The sequence below is a fragment of the Pecten maximus genome, chromosome 10 (genome assembly GCF_902652985.1).
Source record: "Pecten maximus chromosome 10, xPecMax1.1, whole genome shotgun sequence".
NCBI lineage: Eukaryota > Metazoa > Mollusca > Bivalvia > Pectinida > Pectinidae > Pecten > Pecten maximus.
This window is the reverse complement of record NC_047024.1, coordinates 19756960-19779286: the sequence shown is the minus strand read 5'-3', so window position 1 is coordinate 19779286 and position 22327 is coordinate 19756960. Positions and strand designations below refer to the sequence as shown.

Here is a 22327-nt window from a genome sequence, read left to right as displayed (position 1 = left end):
AATAAAACAATAAGTCAAGGGGATACAAATATTATACGGGGGAAACTTATTTGAGGGCCTCAAAAAGTTTCCGGATACTTTTTTGATGGGTGGTACAAATATGATATGACACCGGCATTTTTCGATTCAGACTTACTATCGTGATTTAGGGGTATTTTCTTTCGGCCGAAATTGCATGGTAACGTGTAGCCATACACAAAATTCCCGCAATTATCCAGATCCAAGAATATGTTATGGACACAACCTCGGTTGGCAAGTACATTCCGAATATTAAGACACATATCACAAACACAAAAGCACGATGAACCTACTCACAATTTTTATAAGCAAAAACATAACATTAACTTAAGCAACAAAAACCACCTTTGCAGATGTTTAGAAAAACATACAGCAATAACGTTTCTTAGGAAATCGAATAAAGTATTATAATAGTGTGTTTGGGTCAAATTGAGCGGTCGGATGGCACCATGGCAACACACTCATAAACAGAAAATCACGCGGTGTATAGGTAATAAACACAAATAAGCTGACTTAAAAGCTGCCTAATTAACATATTAAGATGTTCTTCATATCAACATACTATTTTCAACTGTAAAAATAGAATTATAGTTACCGGTAAGTAGTCAATAAAGTATGTTTTCTTAATGCACTCCAGGCACCTCCACTCATTCAGCACGCCATTTTATGTTGACAGGTATACCCGAACCGACAGTAGTATATTATCTAATACTCCGAAATCTTCCCATGTAAATGTGTACAGGCGACTAATTGGGATTTAACTCTTTTGTGTGTGTTACTAGTGTATCTATTACATAAGATATGTAACATATCGGGTACGGAAGATCTTAGGGTCAATACAACACACAAGAACAACATAGCAACATTGGAACTCAGGTCGAAGGTCAACACAACCTACAAGGACAACACTGGAACACAAGGTCGAAGGTCAACATAACACACAAGGATAATATAGCAGCACATGGTCTATACAACATACAAGGTCAACATTGGAGCTCAAGGTCGAAGGTCCTTGTATGTTTTATTGACCTTCGACCTTGAGTTCCAATGTTGTCCTTGTATGTGGTATTGACCATCTGTTGCTATGTTGTCCTTATATGCTGTATTGACCTTCGAACTTGAGTTCCAATGTTGTCCTTGTATGTGGTATTGACCATGTGTTGCTATGTTGTCCTTGTATGTTGTATTGACCTTCGAACTTGAGTTCCAATGTTGTCATTGTATGTTGTATTGACCATGTGTTGCCATGTTGTCCTTGTATGTTGTATTGACCATGTGTTGCCATGTTGTCCTTGTATGATGTATTGACCTTGTGTTGCCATGTTGTCCTTGTATGTCATATTGACCATATGTTGCCATGTTGTCCTTGTATGATGTATTGACCACATGTTGCTATGTGATTTTGTGTTGATAAGTGTGTTACTATGGTGCCATCCGACCACTCAATATGGCCCCATTATAAAACTATATTTCACTCCCTAAGAAACTACATTGTTGTATGCTTTTTCTAAATATCTGCCTGGATGGTTTGCGTTGCTTTAGTTTCGTGTTTATATTATGCTTTTCCTGAAAATTGTGAGTAGGGTTCATTGTGTTATTGTGTTTGTGATATATGTACTAATATTCGGAGTGTACTTCCCATCCGAGGTTGTGTCCATACCATATTCTGGGAATCTGTAGGATAGCGGAAATTTTGTGTATGGCTACACGTTACCATAGAAGTTCCACGTAAAGAAAATGCCGTAAAATCGCTAAAATAAGCCTGAATCGAAAACAGACTGGTCTTGAAAGTAAGCTTTGGATTTCTTGCAGTCAAATACATCTTGAAAATATGTCTGCTTTGAAAATGGGCCGTACGTGAAAATAAGCCTTCAATTAATCAGTGCAGTGAAATATATATAAAAAAATTGTCGACTCTATTTGTCATGTTGTCACTTACCATAACTTTTTTTTCTATAAATGAAACACAACTTGATGAGCATATATGCATAATACTAACTACATCCAACTAATAAATTAAGTAATTACTTTAAAAAAAAGAAAGAAATATATATCATTTCAAACTTTATCAAGTGAATCATTTGTGAATACATTGTGCTCAGCATATAAGGGAACATACACAAACAAGTTGTTTAAAAAAAACCCAATTTATTTCTTTAGAAAGAATACAATGAAAGACGCCTGTTAATTCCTTTGCACCCAGCACAGCCTTTAAAACTGGCTCCTGTTACTTGCTATTCTTATGAAGACATGCTCGCCTGTAAAAACACATGTCACTGTGTAAGGTGTTTTATCGCAGGTATACCTGCTACATGTAAAGTAACATGTGTATACATGTGTAGGCGCTGGCAGGACATTTATGGAATCTTTAGTTAATTTGGGTATGCTTATCTGTTGATTTTTCATGTGTATCGAGTATGTGACAACTGAAAAGTGCTGACGATTTCATTAACTATTATGAGCAACGGCGAGTGTTATTAATCAATGATTTTTTTTCGAAAATAAGACGTTCACGTTAATAAGCCTTACTCGCCTTACGGGGTAAATGACTTCGAAAATAAGGCGGCCTTGAAAATAGGCCTATTTGATAAATAAGCATAGTATTCCTTACACAATCAAAGTCGTGAGAAAGAGGAATGAAGCAAAGTAGTTTATTTGAGACATTCCATATGATAGAGGGGTTTATGATATTGTTACTGACGCTTGTATATCACTTCTCACATCATCATCATCATCATCATCATCATCATCCATTTCAATCATTATCATCATCTTCATCGTAAGATCATTATTCTTCTATCAATAAGTTATGTTTTGATATTCACTATAAGTCATCATCATTACCATCATTACAAACTATAACAATAAATTTATTTATAACCATACATACCAATACATGTGTATATATTCTGACAAAAACACACGCACACATATGCAACACCCAAACACAAATATTCAGTTTTCTGGTAGCCTGATCAATCGTGTCAAGGGCTCAGTTTCTGTGTTGGTTATATCAACTCTAGCTACGTCAACTGAGTCGTCGGCACGATTAACCACGCTCCAACTTATAAATACCAGTTACATCTAGCATATACACAAAAAAATCAAAAAACAAAAAAACTTACATACACATTCAAAACAATCTCCACCCACGCAACATTACATATTAACATTATACATACAAACTCGTACCTTTGCACACAATCACACACACTCTTCACTTGTTGAAAAATAAAAGAGGAAAAATGCATGAGAGAGGAGAAATAGTGAGAAAGAAAGGGGAGATTCATTATAGTTTAAATGATCTAGAGGGAAACTAATACATATGTTTTGGCAAAGACAGGCTTTGGGGTACATATTTGTATTTTGGGATTTTTTTAAAGGAACTAATGGAAAAACAAAGAACAAAAATTTTCTACATCTCCAATAATGGCTTTCATTTCCTCCAGTTGATTTCAAACATTCGCTTTTTATGCTGATTATTTCCATTATTAAGATATTTTGAACAAGTAATGGCCTTTGATGACATTAACAAGACTATTAAGATTTAAAGACTTATTAAAACATCTGGTTGAATAGATATAATGTTTGAGGAAAATTATCAATTCGTTATCTGCTGGCCTCGCCTGAGGTGGTGTGATACCAAATATAAAAGATTCCTTATCTGTTGAAAAGCAATTACCAAGATATCTGTTAGATTTTCGAATTCCCGTAGTTGTCTTTGAATTTCTCTGCATTCCCATAAACAATGAATTAAAAATAAATAATTGTTTCCGTTTCACTATTACACATCGCAAGAAATATTAACTTTAAACAGAAAATTGTTTGTAACTATTATATGGTGTATTATTCTCGTTTGAAACAACTGTAACTCTGAATTGTTTGTGACTGTAAAGGAAAAGATTTTCCTCCATTTATCAGCAACAATAAGAAAAGTTGTACCCCGTTTATAGATCCCAGTTGGCACAGGACCTGGTGTAATGAGAAGTTATAAAAAAATCTTTTGAGCCTTTATGATTTTTGAAAAATATTTCTGGACTGGTTTTTATCTAACATAACTCTTTATTGCTAATTGGCAAAGCATTAAACTCCAGGAGGCGACGCCAAAACGATACACATAGATAAGAGACTTACATAATCTCTGGACTAAATAGCGATACTGGTGCAATGTTTTCAAATAATTGAATATCGGTTTGTTTGTTTGTTTGTTTGTTTGTTTTTGTTCTCTAGGGACCTGAGCCTACACATTTCAAGTGCAGTACAGTATCAATGTCTCTCATGCCATTTTTACTTTTACCCAATTATGCAGGGACAGTATCACAACGAGTGATTGTAAAAATGATAACTCCCCTACACTGGTAATAACTGTATATGAATTCTTCACTTCAAGCAAAAGGTTGGAATGAAAAAACTGACATGATCTTACCTAAGCTTGAGTGGAGGAATGAAATCTTCAGGAGAAGGAATTTTGGCTTTTGTCAATGGTTAAGGAGCCATGCATCGCATTCTAGGTTGGAGGATTCTCTGTCCTACATTCGTATTAAAGAATATTTTTCGTCAACTTATCCTTGATTTTGGAGAACACGAATTTCTATCTTAAACACGACCGGGATGGTAAACGCATTGCACTTGCATAAAAATTGCCACGTGAATATTCATCAAGCAAAAAAAGTTTTGGTCTTATGAAAAACCAAAATAAAAGAAAATAATTTTCATCGACATTCCAACTCGAATGTATGATAAAATGCACTGAAAGGAACACATATGATCATTATGTTGAGTTTGAATCATATCTGTATATCAATTTACAATGCCTTTTATTATGTATGACAGACAGGCAATTGACATACGCCTTTTTGGTTTCTTCTATATTAAAATTAATATGATCTATGTCGTAAGAAGGGAGATAACTTGAAGTAAATCTTCCGAAAATCATGTACGAAGAATGGGTTTCGGATGATTGTTCATGATAATGTTGTCTATATATAGTAACAATTAATTACTTTCTGCTCGTGTTATCGGCACTTCTTATTTGAAGCGTTATTTATGGATTCCAGAATATCTTCTGATATATTGATAACAAGATGGCAGTTCTTGAACATATCTTAAGTGAGAAGTTTTAACAATTTCTCAGACAGTTAGTTAGACCGCCGATGAATTAACCAAACAAACCACTCTAACGAATTCCTTTCAATCTCCCTGGCGTTTTCCACATTTCCTTTTCATTTTACCGCGAAATGTATTTCCAAACAACCGTCATTGCCGTGTATGAAAGCATTAAGATGATGGTCAGTTTTAACTGTAAGAGACACGTGTGTCATTGGAGGCACACTTATATGCTAACATCGCTCTATCTAACCTTACATTCAAAAGCAGCAAGAAAAAAGAAATGAATTTAACAGGTGATTAGTCGCACAAAAGAAATCTCTTTATATACGCTAATCAATGTATGTCGAGAAAAGTACTTTTGCATTCTCACATAAATCACAACATTCGCTATACTATGCAACCGAGATCGACCGTCAATTTGTATTGATTTAAAAAAAATCAGCATCGAATAAAAATACGTTTTCTTTAAAACAAACAGACGATTACGCCATGTGAATTTTTTATTCAGATGGTGTGTTTTTTGTTATGATTTATGATAGAGGACAAATTTCAATTATGTTTAAACCATCAACAATGTTATAACTCAAAAATTACATATTTTGCGATATTTGTTTGCCAAAAGGAATAAAATATTAATTGCATCCCGAAAGAATCATGCTCCGAATATGTAGCCTTTAGTCATATAGGTGATCGTTATAGATTTTTTTGATTTTTTTTTTATATATTGTCTGTGTATTAATGAGACATATTTCTAAACAGGTGATCATTTTAGGTCACTGTTGTTTTTTATCTTTTATTTATTTATTCATTTATTTATTTCATTTTTTTTTTCTTATCATATTTATTTTCAATTACATGTATTGTGTGTGTATTTACTGAGTCATATTTCAGTACATACGCTCTCAGAATCTTTAAATTGCTAAATCACTATTATCTATAACAGGTAAATATCTCAAATATATGAAAGTAATCCTAAACCAACCAACACGTGTTAAGAGAAACAACTAAAATAAACCAAAAGCTAAAACCACCATCACGTGCCAAGGGGAACAAGTAAAACAAACCATCATGTGTAAATTCCCTCCCCAAAACACAATCAAATATAATGGGAAAAAACGAAAATAACAAACCCATTTTAAAAGTTATATGTTGTTATCAATATAAGATATGAAAACCTTATGCGGTTGCATTTCTTCATTTCTCAGATTTTACCAATCGTGAAAACTGGTATCTGCCAATACACGTGACAGAGACAAAAGAAAAATATAACTGTCTGTGTTCTTTTTTTCGGAGTCAAAATATACCGTACAAGTCTATTTATTTATATTCCCTCGTGCAACTGTGCGTGTTTGCTCCACCTTTCGTATTTCTGAATACCGACGAGAGTGCAGCAATTCTTTTAATAAATCATGATGGCGGTGTTATTGGTAAATTGTAAATCCTTGATATGTCACTATTTGCTATCAATAATATGCATGGGAACAACACCTGTTCTAAGCTTTTATCGTGATATAAAAAACAATAGTGCAAAGAAGATATTTGCATAGCAGACAAAACAGTATAGTTCGGCAACATGGCTAAAAAGCTATTATCGTGCACTGATTTTTTTTCTTTTTAAATCTTAAAACAAGTTTCATTCGTCTTCATTACAGATTTAACCTATGAAAAAAACATGTAATAAAAACAATTCTATAAATGTTATTTCACAATCCTCATTTTATTCTAATAACCGGTTCCAATCACCAATACACCTTATACATTGAACGACTTCTTCAATGCATAATTTCCTGAACAGTCTATACATGTACACATTTACCAACATTTGGCAACACAGTTTTATTCTGAAACGGTGAACAATGAAGAGGATGTTGTGGAATAAAGGGAACGGAAGATGAACGAAAAGAACAAAGAAAAATAAAAAAAAAAGCATAAAGAAACTATTAAAGGAAGTTGACGAAGAAAAACGTGAGAGAGGTGAGTACATCAGTATAGTTTAATGAAGATATATTGTTATATACATATATATAAAGAATGATAGAAATATCTAAGATCCTTCAAAACTTTGATAGACTTATCTATGTTATCAAATACATAGTGTCACGTGTGCTAGGATTCTGAAAAATATACGATGACAGATTTCATAGTGTCACTATATTTCTTAAGGCACATATTCTCCTTAAAATTTTCAAATTCAAATTCAAATTTCACATATTGACATGATGTATAGAGAAAAACATATGTACAATATAATATTTAGAATTAAAGTAGTGTTCGTAGTTGATACACGGCACCGTTTCACAAAAAACATTTTCATTCTTATCAAGAAGAACAAATCATGTCATTAATTAATCTGATAAAAATACACATTTTCATTAGTGTTTTAACATTAGTTATATTCATTAGCTTGTTAAACATAATAATATTTGGTCTTGACCAATAGCATTTGTCTATATATACAATTCTGTCAGCAGATAACACTGTTCAATCAAGTCAATAACGTAATTCATCACCAATTTGTTGACCATTACAAGTTGGACATTTTCTTTCCTTATACTCAATCTGGTGCCATCTATCAGTTTCAACAATAAATTATGATTAGTAATGCGAACTTTACAATAAATAGCCTATCTTTATTAGGTGAAATACGAGATGGTCGTAATCAGCCAGCATAGTATGGGGACATGAAAATTCGTTCAAATGATGAAGCTAACATTTCCTTTTATCCACAAGGTGCTTGTGACTGAGTGTTAAATTCTGCCATTCTATAATATTCCTGGAATGCAGTGATCGAAAATGAAATAACCTTTATAGTATCGAGGATGGACATATTCTAGGGGTACAGAGGGCGAAAATGAACGTAACCTTTGGAGTATCGAGGATGGACATATTCTAGGGGTACAGAGAGCGAAAGTGAACGTAACTCACTGTGTATCGATTCGGGATGGACATATTCTAAGGTGCAAAGAGCAAAAGTGAACGTGACTCCTGGTGTATCGAGGATTGACGTATTCCAGGGGTGCAGAGAGTGAAAGTGAGCGTAACCCGTGAAATATCAAGGATGAATAGTATGTTTGATACGATAATATTGCGACTAACGAATTAAACTGCATCGTGCATCTGTTTTGGTTTTGGGGTCAAAATTGTTCAATGTCCAGAGGAGAAACAGGGAGAAATTATATCGTAGTGGAAGTCGTCTATTAGATGATATGAATATATGGATCGCGATGTATTTACATACATGGATGCGAATTGTACACATATTACAAATATTCATCGAGTACAACTACGACAGGGAAATTCAAATCTATATATTCGAATCACCAACACATAGTGTAAATGATACATTGTGCTAATAAATAGATATATAACATAGCAACACAAATGTCGAAGAAAGACAACTGTTTGATTCGTGCCAAGACTAGCCTAGCCAGAAATACCCGCAGCTTATACCACTGCACCACATCTGCGTTCTTGATATATTATATAAAGTGCATGTCCATGTAGAGTTGAATATGGGAATGCAATATATGCGATCTATAGAGCTGTATAGACATTGTCCCTTTTCATTTCGTGATTAAGGAGCAGGTGAACTCGTGCGCAAATTATAACAATGATGTCATCAGTACGATAAAGTAGACATCGTTTGACCAAGACCTTTCACAACATATTTCTTGTATAAGGTGTCATCATTACTATCGACCAACAAAACCTACACAGTGAAACCTGACTTTACCAACACATAACGTGACAGTGTCAATTTTTCGGATATGATAGAGTATCGGTAAAATCATATGTAGTTAAAGTTGAATTTCACTGTACAGTGTTATTAAGGACATGGGAAGCCCGGTTTGTATTTGTCTATTAGCCAAAGCATGTTAAACTGTCAAGTTTGGCAACTGTGGACTTCTGAGAAATCTGATCGATGTATCGAACAATCACCTCTGTTCCGCCAACCTCCATTTCGATTTTCCCGTCGACTATTTCCGGCCAGCCTCCTTCTGGTGGATCAATCGTAATTATTGCATGGCGGTTGCAGCCCGCCTCTGTGACGAATTTCGTGTTAGATTTCTTAGACGTGTATATTTCAATTTCCTTGACATCATACTTCCACATCTCCCTGTCGCTTGCTCTATGGTCGCTGTGCACCTCGGTAGTTTCCTTCTCGCCCATTTCCACGATGCGTCCTTGACGGAAGAAAGTTTCAAAGCAGCTTCCACATCTGACTGTCTCTCCGGATTTGAATGTCGCAGCCCCAACATGCTCTTCAGGGTCGTACAGTTTGTTAAGGCTTATACCTATACTATAGTGGCAGTACCTTGCGGTGATTGATTCTGGTCGGTGACCGTACAGGACAGCTCCCTTGAGGACAGACAGACCACTTTCCATAGGTATGACAACATGATGGCGAGGAAATACTTCTTTGATTGCATCGCTGACAAGTTTGCACTCTGAAAACCCTCCTACCAATAGAATAGTGGCTACGCTGATCTTGTTCCCATCCAATAAGGATTTCAGATGTTCCGTGATATTGGAGATTGTTTCACGAAAGAAACTATCAAATTTGAATGGTTTGATGTGCATTTTGTCTTTTTTCAAAGTAACACAATCAGCGGAATTTTCAAAGCCCTTGCCGTTGATTTTTTTGTATAATTTATGCAGTCCTAAAGGGAGCCGGATAGATAGGTCTTTCCCTTCTTTCAGTATATCCGTATTTCGTTTCTTAACCTCAAAATCACGGATAAGTTCTAGAAAGTCCCACGGTTCCTTTCTTTTCAACCTTCTAATTACCTCTTTTCCGAATGTCTCTATTAAGAAGCTCATGAATGCGGCGTTGACTCTTGCACCTCCCCATGGTCCCCCACTAACGGTAAAGGTACTCCTCATCTTGTTCCCGGATACCTCCTGGACCGTGATGTCAGCGGTGCCCCCTACAAAGAAACACAATTCGTAAAAGCAATACGTGCAGACGAAAATCTCTGCTGGAATTATTTTAATGAAATCTAAGGTCCCTTTCCAATCCGTTACGTTTATATTATCATTTGTAAGCGGCGTGTTCGATGATTGTATGTTGTCTAACAACCATGATACTTTGTTTCTGAATCTGCATGGTAAATGTCAAGTCAATTCGTCCACGTAATTCATGTAGGTGTATATCCGTATTTGGTATCTGTCAATCATAACACGTAATTAGAAATGTTTTGTGCAGGATTTCAGATACACAACTAGGCAATTAGAAATATTGTACGAGCAGGATTTTAGATACCACTTTGAGAGTACATGTACCTATTGTTATTTGATACATTTTGTCTTAATAAAGTTCAACATCGCCATTTTTGTGCATGCAGGAATTTAGATACCATTTGGTAAGTATTTAATCGATTTTAAGGTGTCATTCCGCCAGTGTTCATACACAATTTAATTATTACTATATTTAATGTCAATAAAGCCTTACCTTTATATTTTATCTTTAATATATATTGTTGCTTTTGTTACCTCTCTCATAGGGAGTTTGTAAATAACCCAATCAACACTTATCATCCGTGTTATTGTTGAGACATTACACAACGTTTCAATTGTTTTTACCGGCCCACCCTATTATCATTTAACTTCAACATATAAGTCATTGTATAAGTTTGATAAATTATCAAAAAGATTTATTAATATTTCATATTTAAAAAGCAGTAACATTAATAGATATTCGTTGCTGAAGTTTTATACATCTATAGTACTGTTTATTTATCCTAAAAAACATATTTTCCCTTCAAAGAAAAATAGCATCTTACCTCCGAGATCCACCACCATGATTCCGTCACCTTCCTGGAATATGTTTCTGTTTGCTCCACTGACTTGATCTACCGGAATTTGTTTGCAGAATAGCGCCGCAACTTCCGGTTCATATGCCAGCGATAGTGCATCGTTAGGTATACCAGCCTTGAAAATAAGTAAATAAAAGTTTTGCCTACTGTTATGTCATCATGCAAAGCAACTCAGTTACGGAAGGACGCATAAAATTGACACGATATAAACCGTTACATCAAAATGCATCTATAAATATCCATAATCAAGTAATAAGTTTCATATTTGATTGATATCGCGAATAAAATGTGGATGTTTTTAAACCTCAATTGCGCATTCCCTCATTATCTGTTTGGCCTGATCTGTCCATACGGCTGGTACAGTGATGACCCAGCGGACGTCCTTGACCCCTGTTTCAAACCCACGGGAATTCAGATGATCAAGAAGATGTTGTTTGAGATACCAAATCGACTTCATTATGACATACATCAATGATATCGGTTTTCCGAAAATATCATTCACTTCCATGTCACGCCGAATACCATTTTGAATTTGGTCACTCTCCTAGAATGATAATAATACACACAAATGACCACAACATGATTCATCTGCAATTAATCCATAAAAGTACTTAAAGAATTAACTAGACTTCAACAGAAGCGGATGGTCACCTACGCTCAAGAGTATCACCTCGAAAATACTTCATTCATGTAATATGATCACCATTAAAAAACCATGCAGCAAGTTACAGAAAAAAAAAACCAGAAAAATTGTATAGGTCAAGTAAGAAAATTCCCTATTTGCAAAGGGCCATAACTCCAGCAAAAACTGGAATATTAACGTACGTCACGCAAGAGGCCACGGAAGGAAAATACACGCATATTCGTGTTGTGTGTATGTATTAAAGCCGTTCAATTATTTACCAATTGAAACCAAAACTGACCGTATCTTGATAAAGTATCATCTTGAAGGAATCTATATAATAAAACGTTTCCAATTCATCCTTCATGGTGTCATCCTCTGCCATATCAGTAAACTTGTTTTCTGCTTTAAAGCCAAACGAATTAAAAGACTTGTCTGGATTCAGGAGAAGGACCGAGGACGTTTTGTGGGAAAGATTGTGTCCACCGTGCCAAATTTCAACGTTGATATGAAGCGGGTCTCGCAAATAATCAGATTTGAAGGAGAAAGCATGACTAGAATAAGTCGTTCCGAGATCAATGGCTGCCACCATGAATCCCCTATCCACCGGTGTCGCCATGTTGGTCTGGAAGAAACGGTAGATAACTAAAAATAATAGCTCATTAAATGAATGACAGATTAATAAATGCAAAAACAATGTTGAACCTCGGGTTTGATAATATAATGGGCATGAAATCGGGAAAGGCGCATTGCAACCAAAACATACTTGAACATAGGGTCGATACAATATACAAAGGACAATATTGGTACATAGGGTCGATACAATATACAAGGACAATATTGGTACATAGGGTCGACACAATATACGAAGGACAATATTGCTACATAGGGTCGACACAATATACGAAGGACAATATTGATACATAGGGTCGATACAATATACAAAGGACAATATTGGTACATAGGGTCGATACAATATACAAAGGACAATATTGGTACATAGGGTCGATACAACATACATAGGACAATATTGATGCATAGGGTCGATACAATATACAAAGTACAATATTGGTACATAGGGTCCATACAATATACAAAGGACAATATTGGTACATAGGGTCGATACAATATACAAGGGACAATATTGGTACAAAGCGTCGATACAATATACAAAGGACAATATTGGTACATCGGGTCGATACAATATACAAAGGACAATATTGGTACGTAGGGTCGATACAAAGGACAATATTGGTACATAGGGTCGATACAATATACAAGGACAATATTGGTACATAGGGTCGATACAATATACAAGGACAATATTGGTACATAGTTACGATACAATATACAAAGGACAATATTTGAACATAGGGTCCATACAATATACAAAGGACAATATTGGTACATAGTTTCGATACAATATACAAGGACAATATTGGAACAAAGGGTCGATATAACACACAAGGATTATATTTGAACTAAATGTCGATGCAACTCACAACTACAGCATTGGAACTCAATGTATATATAAAGGACAAGGGGAATATTCGAACAACATACAAAACAACGTAGCAACACAAGGTTAATACAACAAATAAGGACAACATAGCAACACATGACCAATACAACATACAATGACAACATAGCAACACATGATCAATACAACATACAATGACAACATAGCAACACATGGTCAACACAACACAAGGAAAACACGTTGTCAATACAACATACAAGGACAACATAGTAACAAATGGTCAATACAACATTCAAGGACAACATAGTAACACATGATCAATACAACATACAAGGACAACATAGCAACACATGGTCAACACAACACAAGGAAAACACGTTGTCAATACAACATACAAGGACAACATAGTAACAAATGGTCAATACAACATTCAAGGACAACATAGTAACACATGGTCAATACAACATACAATGACAACATAGTAACACATAGTCAGTAAAACATACAAGGACAACATAGCAACACATGGTTAATACAACATACAAGGACAACATAGTAACACATGGTCAATACAACATACAATGACAACATAGTAACACATGGTCAATACAACACATAAGGACAACATAGTAACAAATCGTGAATACAACATACAAGGACAACATATGACTATAAGTCGATACAACAAATGAAAAGGAAACACGACATTGACAAATACAGATATTTAGCGGCGAAACCATTTTGTCCAGAAATTGTGTGAGTCTCTATATACATCATTTGTGATGTTTCCTTCTTGAGATGATACTTTTTGCTCAATTGATGTGATCCCAACTTATTTATGCATGTTTACGTGTATACTGGCATGCCCCAAGGAAACTATTTCGCTCAATTTCTCTTCCTCACGAATCTTAGAACACACAGCTCACTTTTTTAATGCGTATATATGTTCCATACTGTAAAAAAAACAACCAACACAAAGACGACACACATAAACTTCAAAAAGAAAGGTTTACTACATGAAATTGCACCTATAGAATGTATATGTCAATACTATAGAATGTATATGTCAATACTATCTGCATATATATAGGTGACAAATATCAACAATCTGGCTTAAAAGCTAGCGATTAACTTTATAAAATTCTCTCCGTATATTACTTATTTAAACTGTGATAAATAGATTATAGTTACCATGGCTAGCAGTCAGTGAAGTATATTTTCTTTAAGTACTCCAATACACCACCACTCAACCAGCATCGCCATTTTATATTGAACAGGTATACCTAAAACGAAAGTACTATATAGAATACAGCGAAATATCCCAATGTCAAGGTGTACATGTGACTATCTGGGCTTCAACTGTTTTGTGTGTTTTTAGATCGGTGTATCTTTGTAAATAAAACATTATCTGTCAATATAAAATGTGCAAATGAATAAAAGTAAAAATTGTTGTTGAATTCGGGGAGTGAGAGACAATCGGCCGTGGAAAATAGTTCTGTGAAATTCCGTGATACCTGGCAAACGGGATCCAGAAGCAATCGTGTTAGGTTGAACCGCATATTTTAATCAAGAATAAGTTCTGATAACGACACGACTAATGTGTCGAAGGCTTAATCTTGATTTTTAATGCCTCTGAACACAACAATGCGTTATCGTGGTCACTGTCCTATTGTTATATGAATTCTTTATTTAAACTATCAAAGATTTGATTTGTTATTTCTATATCTTGTAAATTATATTTTCCCCATCACAACTCCTCGAAATCAAAATGGTCTGTTTTTTTCTCTTTAAAAGCAGACAGGAAGAGACTGCTAGAGCTTTGTAAAATTTTGTCAAGTTAGTTTTATCGGCAATTATTTGATCAGAATTTTCAAAAGGGTCATAGCTCCAGCAAAAACTGGAATATTAACGTACGTCACACAAGATGCCACGGAAGAATTATTTGAACGTGGTGAACTGTCTTAATACACGCATATTGGTGTTGTGGGTATGTATTAAAGCCGTTCAATTACTTACCAATTGAAACCGAATCTTACCGTATCTTGATAAAGTATCATCTTGAAGGAATCTATATAATAAATCTTTTCCAGTTGATCCTTGATGGTGTCATCCTCTCCCATATCAGTAAACTTGATCAGATTTGAAGGAGAAAGCATGACTAGAATAAGTCTTTTCGAATTCAATGGATGCAACCATGAATCCCCTATCCACCGGTGTCGCCATGTTGGTCTGGAAGAAACGGTAGATAACTAAACGTAATAGCTCACTAAATGGATGACAGATTAATAAATGCAAAAACAATGTTGAACCTCGGGTTTGATAATAAATGGGCAAGTACAATATTGGTACAAAGGGTCGATACAATACACAAAGGACAATATTGGTACATAGGGTCGATACAATACACAAAGGACAATATTGGTACATAGGGTCGATACAAAGGACAATATTGGTACATAGGGTCGATACAATATACAAAGGACAATATTGGTACATAGGGTCGATACAATATACAAAGGACACTATTGGTACATAGGGTCGATACAATCCACAAAGGACAATATTGGTACATAGGGTCGATACAATACACAAAGGACAATATTGGTACATAGGGTGGATACAATATACAAGGGCAATATTGGTACATAGGGTCGATACAATACACAAAGGACAATATTGGTACATAGGGTCGATACAATATACAAAGGACAATATTGGTACATAGGGTAGATACAACATACAAAGGACAATATTGGAACATAGGGTCCATACAATATACAAAGGACAATATTGGAACATAGGGTCCATACAATATACAAAGGACAATATTGGAACATAGGGTCCATACAATATACAAAGGACAATATTGGTACATAGGGTAGATACAACATAAAAAGGACAATATTGGTACATAGGGTCGATACAATACACAAAGGACAATATTGGTACATAGGGTCCATACAATACACAAGGACAATATTGGTACATAGGGTTGATACAATATACAAAGGGCAATATTGGTACATAGGGTCGATACAATACACAAAGGACAATATTGGTACATAGGGTCGATACAAAGGACAATATTGGTACATAGGGTCGATACAATATACAAAGGGCAATATTGGTACATAGGGTCGATACAATATACAAAGGACACTATTGGTACATAGGGTCGATACAATCCACAAAGGACAATATTGGTACATAGGGTCGATACAATACACAAAGGACAATATTGGTACATAGGGTGGATACAATATACAAGGGCAATATTGGTACATAGGGTCGATACAATACACAATAGACAATATTGGTACATAGGGTCGATACAATATACAAAGGACAATATTGGTACATAGGGTAGATACAACATACAAAGGACAATATTGGAACATAGGGTCCATACAATATACAAAGGACAATATTGGAACATAGGGTCCATACAATATACAAAGGACAATATTTGGAACATAGGGTCCATACAATATACAAAGGACAATATTGGTACATAGGGTAGATACAACATACAAAGGACAATATTGGTACATAGGGTCGATACAATACACAAAGGACAATATTGGTACATAGGGTCCATACAATACACAAGGACAATATTGGTACATAGGGTTGATACAATATACAAAGGGCAATATTGGTACATAGGGTCGATACAATATACGAAGGGCAATATTGGTACATAGGGTCGATACAATATACAAAGGGCAAAATTGGAACATAGGGTCGATACAATATACAAAGGACAATATTGGTACATAGGGTCCATACAATACACAAGGACAATATTGGTACATAGGGTTGATACAATATACAAAGGGCAATATTGGTACATAGGGTCGATACAATATACGAAGGGCAATATTGGTACATAGGGTCGATACAATATACAAAGGACAAAATTGGAACATAGAGTCAATACAATATACAAAGGACAATATTGGTACATAGGGTAGATACAACATACAAAGGGCAATATTGGAACATAGGGTCGATACAATATACAAAGGACAATATTGGAACATAGGGTCCATACAATATACAAAGTACAATATTGGTACATCGGGTCGATATAATACATAGTAACACATGGTCAATAAATCATATACGGACAACATAGCAACACATGGTCAATACAACATACAAGGACAACATAGTAACACATGGTCAATAAACAACATATAAGGACAACATAGTAACACATGGTCAATAAATCATATACGGACAACATAGTAACACATGGTCTATATAACATACAAGGACAACATAGTAACACATGGTCAATAAACAACATATAAGGACAACATAGTAACACACGGTCAATAAATCATATACGGACAACATAGCAACACATGGTCAATACAACATACAAGGACAACATAGTAACACATGGTCAATAAACAACATATAAGGACAACATAGTAACAAATGGTCAATAAATCATATACGGACAACATAGTAACACATGGTCTATATAACATACAAGGACACCATAGTAACACATGGTCTATATAACATACAAGGACAAAAAAGTAACACATGGTAAATAAAACATACAAGGATAACATAATAACACATGGTCAATACAACATACCAGGACAAAAAAGTAACACATGGTAAATACAATATATAAGGACAATATAGCAACACATGGTCTTTACAACAAACAAGGACAACATAGTAACACATTGTCAATAGAACATACAAGAACAACATAGCAACACATGGTCAATAAAACATACAAGGACAACCTAGCAACACGTTGCCAATACAACATACATGGACAACATAGCAACACGTTGTCAAAACAACATACAAGGACAACATAGCAACACGTTGTCAAAACAACATACAAGGACAACATACAAGAATAATAATGATGCTCAGAGACGAATATACACACACGGACAACACAAGACTACAAGTCGAAACAACATTAAGAGAAATCTGAAACTGTATGTTGTATTGACTGTGTGTTGCTATGTGATTTTGTGCTAATAAGTGTGTTACTATGGTACCACCCGACCACTCAATATGGCCCCATTATAATACTATATTTCACTCCCTAAGAAACGTTACTGCTCTACGCTTTTTCTAAACATCTGCCTAGGTAGTTTGTGTGCTTAAGTTTAGTGTTAATGTTATGTTTTTGCTGAGAACAATTGTGAGTAGGTTTCATTGTGTTATCGTGTTTGTGATATATGTACTAATATTCCGAGTGTACTTCCGATCCGAGGTTGTGTACATACCATGTTCTGGGATCTGTGAGATAGCGAAAATTTCGTGTATGGCTACATGTTACTGTACAAGTACCGCGGAAAGAAAATACCATAAAATCTCTATAATAAGCCTGAATCGAAAAAAGACCGGTCTTGAAAGTAAGCTTTGGATTTCTTGCAGTCAAATACATCTTGAAAATATGTCTGCTTTGAAAATGGGCCGTACGTGAAAATAAGCCTTCGATTCTTTGCAGTGAAAAATATATAAAAAAATGTCGACTTTATTTGTCATGTTGTCACTTACCATAACTTTTTTTTCTATAAATGAAACACAACTTGATGAGCATATATGCATAATACCAACTACATCCATCTACTAAATTAAGTAATTACTTTTAAAAAAAAATAAGAAATATATATCATTTCAAACTTAATCAAGTGAAGCATTTGTTAATACATTGTGCTCAGAAAATATGGGAACATACACAAACAAGTTAAAAATACAATTTATTTCCTTAGAAAGAATATAATGAAAGACGCCTGTTAATTCCTTTGCACACAGCACAGCCTTTAAAACTGGCTCTCATTACTTGCTATTCTTATGAGGACATGCTCGCCTGTTAAAACACATGTCACTGTGTAAGGTGTTTTATCGCAGGTATACCTGCTACATCTAAAGTGACATGTGTATACATGTCTAGTCGCCGGCAGGACATTTATGGAATTTTCAGATAATTTGGGTATGCTAATCTGTTGATTATTCATGTGTGTCGAGTATGTGACAACTGAATAGTGCTGACGATTTCATTAACTATTATGAGCAACGGCGTAAATAAGCCTTACTCGCCTTACGGGGTAAATGACTTCGAAAAAAGGCGGCCTTGAAAATTGGCCTGCTTGGTAAATAAGCATAGAAATCCTTACAAAAAAAGAAAAGAAAATAAGGCGGCTTATTATTTTGTGGGTCCAACACAGAATGCTCAAGTAAATATTTGATTGTAGAAATGGTTTTGTATTCTCGTTCTTCGATTATTTTATGTTATTTTGTAGTGTATTTTCTAGAAATTTTAGGGGAATTTGTTTTTTAGTGTATATTGGTGCGGTGTGCGTTTTGCTGAAAGTTTGAGTACAATACATTCGTCTGCGTGCAATTTAATGCAGTCAACCATTATTTGTGCGTTATATTTTCTTTTGGTTGGTTGATAAAGTGTGAAGCAAATCATCTTATTAAAAGTGTCTATGTACTAAAAGTCGTGAGGAAGAGGAATGGAGCAAAGTGGTTTCCAGAGAGAGAGAGAGAGAGAGAGAGAGAGAGAGAGAGAGAGAGATATTCATTATAGTTTTAAATGATCTAGATGGAAACTAATACATAGGTTTGGCACTGTCAGGCTTTGGGGTATTTTGGGATTATTTATTTATATACTCATTTGTTCTTTTTAAGGAACTAATGGAAAAACAAGGAACAAATATTTCCTACATCTCCAGTAATGGCTTAGATTTCCCCCGGTTGATTTCAAACATTCGCTTTTTATGCAGATTATTTCCATTATTTAGATATTTTTGAACAAGGAAATGGTCGTTGATGACATTAACAAGAGTATTAAGATTTAAAGATTTAAAGTTTTATTTAAACATCTGGTTGAATAGATATAATGTTTGATGAAAATTATCAATTCGTTATCTACCGGGCTGGCCTGAGGTGGTGTGATACCAAATATAAAAGATTCCTTATTTGTTGACAAAGCAATTCACAAGATATCTTATAGATTTTCGAATTCCTGTAGTAGTCTTTTAACTTCTCTGCATTCCTATAAACAATGAATTATTGTTTCCGTTTCACTATTACAAAAGGTACACATCGTAAGAAATATTAACTTTAAACAGAAAATTGTTTGTAACTATTATATGGTGTATTATTCTCGTTTGAAACAACTGTAACTGAATTGTTTGTGACTGTAAAGGAAAAGATTTTCCTCCATTCATCAGCAACAATAAGAAAAGTTGTAGATCTACCCCCGTTTATAAAATCCAGTTGGCACAGGACCTGGTATAATGAGAAGTTATAAAAAATCTTTTGAGCCTTTATGATTTTTGAAAAATATTTCTGGACTGGTTTTTCGAACTGAGACTCGGACTTAATTTTATCTAACATAACTCTTTATTGCAAATTGGCAAAGCATTAAACTCCAGGAGGCGACGCCAAACGATACACATAGATAAGAGACTTACATAATCTCTGGACTAAATAGCGATACTGGTGCAATGTTTTCAAATAATTGAATATCGGTTTGTTTGTTTGTTTGTTTGTTTGTTTGTTTGTTTTTGTTCTCTAGGGACCTGAGCCTACACATTCCAAGTGCAATACAGTATCAATGTCTCTCATGCCATTTTTACTTTTACTCCCCTACACTGGTAATAACTGTATATGAATTCTTCACTTCAAGCAAAAGGTTGGAATGAAAAAACTGCCATGATCTTACCTAAGCTTGAGTGGAGGAATGAAATCTTCAGGAGAAGGAATTTTGGCTTTTGTCAATGGTTAAGGAGCCATGCATCGCATTCTAGGTTGGAGGATTCTCTGTCCTACATTCGTATTAAAGAATATTTTTCGGCTACTTATCCTTGATTTTGGAGAACACGAATTTCTATCTTAAACACGACCGGGATGGTAAACGCATTGCACTTGCATAAAAAATGCCACGTGAATATTCATCAAGCAAACAAAGTTTTGGTCCTATCAAAAACCAAAATAAAAGAAAATAATTTTCATCGACATTCCAACTCGAATGTATGATAAAATACACTGAAAGGAACACATATGATCATTATGTTGATTTTGAATCATATCTGTATATCAATTTACAATGCCTTTTATTATGTATGACAGACAGGCAATTGACATACGCCTTTTTGGTTTCTGCTATATTAAAATTAATATGATCTATGTCATAAGAAGGGAGATAACTTGAAGTAAATCTTCCGAAAATCATGTACGAAGAATGGGTTTCGGATGATTGTTCATGATAATGTTGTCTATATATAGTAACAATTAATTACTTTCTGCTCATGTTATCGGCACTTCTTATTTGAAGCGTTATTTATAGATTCCAGAATAACTTCTGATATATTGATAACAAGATGGCAGTTCTTGAACATATCTTAAGTGAGAAGTTTTAACAATTTCTCAGACAGTTAGTTAGACCGCCGATGAATTAACCAAACAAACCACTCTAACGAATTCCTTTCAATCTCCCTGGCGTTTTCCACATTTCATTTTCATTTTACCACGAAATGTATTTCCAAACAACCGTCATTGCCGTGTATGAAAGCATTAAGATGATGGTCAATTTTAACTGAAGAGACACGTGTGTCATTGGAGGCACACTTATATGCTAACATCGCTCTATCTAACTTACATTCAAAAGCAGCAAAAAAGAAATGAATATGACAGGTGATTAGTCGCACAAAAGAAATATCTTTATATACGCTAATCAATGTATGTCGGGAAAAGTACTTTTGCATTCTCACTTAAATCACAACATTCGCTATACTATGCAACGGAGATGGGAATACGTTTTCTTTAAAACAAACAGACGATTACGCCATGTGAATTTTTTATTCAGATGGTGTGTTTTTTGTTATGATTTATGATAGAGGACAAATTTCAATTATGTTTACACCATCAACAATGTTATAACTCAAAAATTAAATATTTTGCGATATTTGTTTGCCAAAAGGAATAAAATATTAATTGCATCCCGAAAGAATCATGCTCCGAATATGTAGCCTTTAGTCATACAGGTGATCGTTATAGATTTTTTTAAATTATTTTTTTTATATATTGTCTGTGTATTAATGAGACATATTTCTAAACAGGTGATCATTTTAGGTCACTGTTGTTTTTTTTATCTTTTATTTATTTATTCATTTATTTATTTCATTTTTCTTTCTTATATTAATTTTCAATTACATGTATTGTGTGTGTATTTACTGAGTCATATTTCAGTACATACGCTCTCAGAATCTTTAAATTGCTAAATCACTA

At 34.5% G+C, this 22327-nt stretch overlaps 1 protein-coding gene across 1 annotated transcript; it reads right to left on the bottom strand.

The window, feature by feature from the left end:
- Window positions 1–8455: 8455 nt before the first annotated feature.
- Window positions 8456–15272, bottom strand: LOC117335336 (heat shock 70 kDa protein 12A-like). The gene is made up of 6 exons (XM_033895269.1): window positions 15082–15272; window positions 14237–14328; window positions 11867–12190; window positions 11248–11487; window positions 10911–11058; window positions 8456–10055 (listed from the first exon to the last, which is right to left on the bottom strand). The coding sequence occupies exons 2-6, from the start codon at window positions 14237–14239 to the stop codon at window positions 8989–8991; spliced, it is 1782 nt and encodes a 593-aa protein (XP_033751160.1). The 5' UTR covers window positions 14240–14328; window positions 15082–15272; the 3' UTR covers window positions 8456–8988.
- Between the last annotated feature and the right edge of the window lie 7055 nt (window positions 15273–22327).

Bases quoted from the DNA above. Each gene is read 5' to 3' on its own strand.
- LOC117335336 (XM_033895269.1), bottom strand. The intron at 11,488-11,866 runs GTCAGTTTTGGT...TTATCATTCTAG, and splicing joins TGATACTTTATCAAGATACG to GAGAGTGACCAAATTCAAAA. The intron at 10,056-10,910 runs GTAAGATGCTAT...GTTTCTTTGTAG, and splicing joins CATGGTGGTGGATCTCGGAG to GGGGCACCGCTGACATCACG.